The sequence below is a fragment of the Galeopterus variegatus genome, unplaced genomic scaffold (genome assembly GCF_000696425.1).
Source record: "Galeopterus variegatus unplaced genomic scaffold, G_variegatus-3.0.2 Scaffold10048, whole genome shotgun sequence".
In the NCBI taxonomy this organism is placed as follows: Eukaryota; Metazoa; Chordata; class Mammalia; order Dermoptera; family Cynocephalidae; genus Galeopterus; species Galeopterus variegatus.
This window is the reverse complement of record NW_007736159.1, coordinates 13,383-17,708: the sequence shown is the minus strand read 5'-3', so window position 1 is coordinate 17,708 and position 4,326 is coordinate 13,383. Positions and strand designations below refer to the sequence as shown.

The 4,326-nt window shown below is 42.7% G+C and overlaps 1 protein-coding gene across 5 annotated transcripts in view; it reads left to right on the top strand.

Annotated features, from left to right (window-relative positions):
- The first annotated feature begins 91 nt into the window (after positions 1-91).
- LOC103609753 (fanconi-associated nuclease 1-like) overlaps positions 92-4,326 on the top strand; it is a 16,843-nt gene continuing 12,608 nt past the window's right edge. For 2 of the 5 annotated variants that reach the window (XM_008594044.1, XM_008594045.1), the window contains exons 1-2: positions 93-1,853; positions 3,468-3,608. In XM_008594044.1, the coding sequence (XP_008592266.1) occupies positions 476-1,853; positions 3,468-3,608 (1,519 nt within the window). In that variant the 5' untranslated portion in view covers positions 93-475. Of the gene's footprint in view, positions 1,854-3,467; positions 3,714-4,326 lie in introns of all 5 variants that reach the window. The other 3 variants (XR_552160.1, XM_008594043.1, XR_552161.1) reach the window with 2 other exon arrangements.

Sequence of the window (4,326 nt, the reverse complement as noted above, 5' to 3'; positions counted from 1 at the left end):
GTCGGCCGGGCGGCGGCGGGGTCGGGGGAGCGCGGAGTCAGCGGGCCGGAGGAGCGCGGGGGTGGCCGGGCGTGCGCCCAGGTGCCCTGAGCTGGGCGCTCTTCTGTGCAGGCCTGGGAGGCCCGGTTCGCGCTGGGGGTCACGCAGATGGTCCCCATGTCACACGGGAAAGCTACTGATGCAGTGGTTCTGCAGAAGGGTCTGGGATATCAGATTTCCCCCTTTTAAAGACGGATGAGTTCAGATCTGCAAGGGGTCTTAGAAACCACCCTTAGGAGTCGGTCCGTGCAGAGCGGGGCTTAGAGCCGCGGCCTTCGTCTCCAGGCCGGCGCTTTGTCTCCACCCCGGAGACGCTGCCTACCGGTCCACGTTTCAGAGTTTGTTTTTTCCCTCCTCTGGTTGAATTTATAAAAATGTTGTCTGTCATCCATACGTGCTTTTTTTTTTTTTTTAGGAAGAAATTGTCTAAAATACCATGAAGTCAAGTAAATCCCACTTACTAATTCAAATCAAGAATGTGAAAGTGAGGGTGGCTCTCTTTCACCTGGGATATCCTGTGTTTTGTCACCCCGAACACCCAGTGGTTGTCATCCTCATGATGTCAGAGGGGAAATCTCCTGACGAAAAAAGACCCCGTAGAAGCTTGTCTATCAGCAAAACTAAAAAACAAGGATCTATTATTTCGTACTTTAACAATGCACCACCTGCTAAACTTGCCTGCCCCATTTGTAGTAAAATGGTGCCAAGATATGACTTAAACCGGCACCTTGACGAAATGTGTGCTAACAACGATGACTTTGTTCAAGTTGATCCAGTACAGGTTGGCTTAATGACATCACCTATAACCACTGTGGATTTAACTAATATCGCTTTAGAAAATGTAAGGCCAAAGAATTCATCACCACCAAAGACAAGTCTAACTCCTGGCCAAAGGGATTCAGCAAAAATGGGTGTAAAACAGCAGACCAGTCCCTACTTTAAAAGTAATGATGACTTTGTGTGCAAAAATCAGGATGAACTGAGAAATCGTGATGTGAAAGTCATTTCTTTGGGAAGCCTGTCGTCTAAATTGTCCAGAAAATACATACATGCTAAGAATTCAACAGATAAGAATGAAGAATTTGCAATTCATAGTCCACAGAGTTCTGTATCCACAGTCATGAGGAGCCTGGTTGATAACTGTTCAGTAACTGCGGACCAAGATCAAATTTTGGAGAACAGTTCTCAAAAGGAAAACATTTTTACATGTGATTCTCTAAATGAAGAGTGTACTCCTGAACATACGGCAAAAAAGAGTAAAATGATGGACACTGTGAGCCAAGAGGCTACCCAGGAATGTGCGAAATCAGCCCTAGCCCCAGGCTTCTCAGATAATGCTCCCATTTCAATTTCACCAGGTGTAACTCTTTGGAATAAATTAAAGTCCAGTTCAGAAGACAGTCTTGTAAAGCAGGAGGGTGTCAAAGGAGTAGAGGGTAAGGGTGTTGAAGGGTGTGAGGCACGTAATTGTGAAGAGGTAAAAATGACTGTTGCTTCAGAAGCTAAAACACAGTTGCCAGATTCAGAGGCGAAATCTTCTAGTTCTGCAAATGTTGCTTCTAAATGGAGTCACATCCAAGAACTTCCTCTGGAAGGTGCCAGTGGCTTAAAGAGTGAGATCACTTGCAGCATTCCTTTGGAGCAGGGGTCAGACTGCAATGTTCCTGGAAAAACAACTCAAACGCCACCGAGTCACCCTTACTACCTTCGGAGTTTCCTTGTGGTGCTGAAAGCCGTACTTGAGAATGAAGATGATATGATGCTCTTTGATGAGCAGGAGAAGGGAATAGTAACTAAATTTTATCAATTATCAGGTAACGTAAGCCTATTTGCTTCCCAGTTTTTGTTTCCCATTTGCTGTCCTGATTTGGGTGTGTTTTGACCACCAGGAAGCGCTGTTCTTTTGTAGAGCGCTGCGTGGAAGTCCCCCTGGGAATCAGCCTACTGCAGGGTACCTTTGGGGAACAATATGCATGTAAGAAAGACAAGATTTTGTGCTTTAAAACAATACAGTGTGACTTAGAGAAACATACTTTGCATTTGGAGCATGTGATCAAGCTTTACTGTTGGGTGCTTTTGTTGTTTTCACACACCATTTTCTCAAAAGTGAAGGTAAAGTAAAAATACAGGAAAAAAAACCCCACCTGAGGCATATTTTCTTTCCCCAACAACATTTTAAATTCATGCACTCGCCCTTTAAAGTTAGGGTGGGGAGGAAATGGCACCTTTCAAGCTTAGATTGGTACATTTAAAAATACCAGTCTATGCCTCAAATCCTTGGTGGCTGGTGGTGGCTCCAAGCCGGTAGTACAGGTTTGGACAAAAGCCACTCTGGTGTTGCTGCACTGTTAATCCAAAGGGCCATGATGGCTCTGTGGGACTGAGTCCCTTTGAGGTAGGAGAAGCTTACTTGGTGGTCACACTGTCCTCGAGTAAAATGAGCCATGCCTGACTCCTCAGTATGATTAAAAGAAAAGTACTGAACATTACTACTAGTGTTTCAGAAGGATTTTTGTTTTAAATTCATACAGTGGAATTACAGTATTCCTTGTATTACTTTTTCACATGTGAGTGATACTTCTCTGAGCACAGTTCTGTAGAGTAGCCACATCACTTCCACCTCTACTTGTGTTCTTACCAGAAGACGGACATAGTGCTTTGGCTCTTCTATCCAAAGCAGTCACAATTCTTGGGTTGGGTGCTGATTGCGTTCATGTGAGTATTTGTTTGATTCATTCACGTGAGTATCTGTGCTTCCATATAATTGAGAAATATGGGCAGTTGCCCTAGTGTAAATTAGGCAAATTCTGTGTATTGCTCTCCGTGGAGAATCATGTACAATTTATCAGTGTGTGAAAATAATGCTGCTAATTGGTTTTGCCTCTTTAAAGAAAAAAAGGAAAATAAATGTTGAAAATTAAAAAAATACAATTACACTATTTTAGAGTTGGTAGAAATTTAAAGGTAATCTGGGTAACAGGGAAACTGAGACCATACAGTTTAGTGAAATGGCTTGGCCAAGATCACTGAGTTAGAGAAGACTGCCCTACCAGAGACTGCCGTAGACATTTTGGGGATAATTTTTTTCAGATTATTTTCAACCAAAAATGAATAATGCATATAAAACTAAAAACAGAGAACAATATAACTAGAATTTTGGGTAGGGCTTCTCAGAGAGTAGAAGAGTTGGTGGCTAGAAAATGGGGGAACTTAATTTTAGAGGTTTTAAAATGACCAATAATTATTAACAAGTTGGAACTTTTTTATTGTTTATACTGTAAAATGACTTAATTATACATATGGTAAGCATGTGTGTATTTCTGATAGAGTATATTTACTCCCGTCGGGTTTAAAAAATAAATGATGTTTGTATGTTGTTTTTAGCAGAAAAGTAGTGTTTTTCACCATTTTTCTTAACTTTATTGCAGCTAGCGGTCAGAAGTTGTATGTGAGGCTCTTCCAACGTAAATTAAGCTGGATTAAGATGGATAAACTAGAATATGGAGAGATTGCCCCAGATTTAACATCTGTGGTTGAGGAGTTGAAGCACACGGGCTTTCTGCAGACAGGTATGACTAGTGCAATGACACATGAAATGAGAATGTGACCTGAAGATTAGGTTTCTGGAGAGCAATGGGAATATTCGTATGGTGCCAGCTCCAGGTCAGTGCTTGGTAAATAGTGATGTTTTTTTAATTGAGCCTTTAATTTTAGGGCAACAAATTATTTATGTGATGCTGAAGCCATTCTTAGCCTGGGTTAAGACTGCTAGGAAAGATTGTCAGCTGTTGTTTTCTTGACTCGCAGGTTTAGGACCAGAGTCCCCTAGGGACAAATACAGTGCTGTGTGCCACAGAAGAAATGTCCCCTCTGTGCCCTCCCAGTGAGAGCTTGACTCCTCCAGATTCTTCATCTTTGTGACAGAATAAGCTGGTGTGTCTGAAGCCAGTATCGCTGCATGGCAGCGGGGGAGAAGCATGTGGGGAGAGCAGAGCTGGTGATCGGTTTACTCTGTGACCTGCTTTGGAGAGGTCCCGTTGGAGGTTTTGTGATGAGAAAGACAGGCAATGTAGATTCCAGGAAGCTTTTAAGCAGGGTGCCCAGACCATGATGGCTGTCCATGTCTGTCTTTGTTTTATTCATGTTTTCCTTTCCTTTTTTAGTGAGAAAATCTATTATCTTATAACTTTCAGAAGATATCTATTTTCTCTATACTTTAATAATTGGTTTGGGGGCCGGCCTGTGGCTCACTCGGGAGAGTGCGGTGCTGATAACACCAAGGCCCCG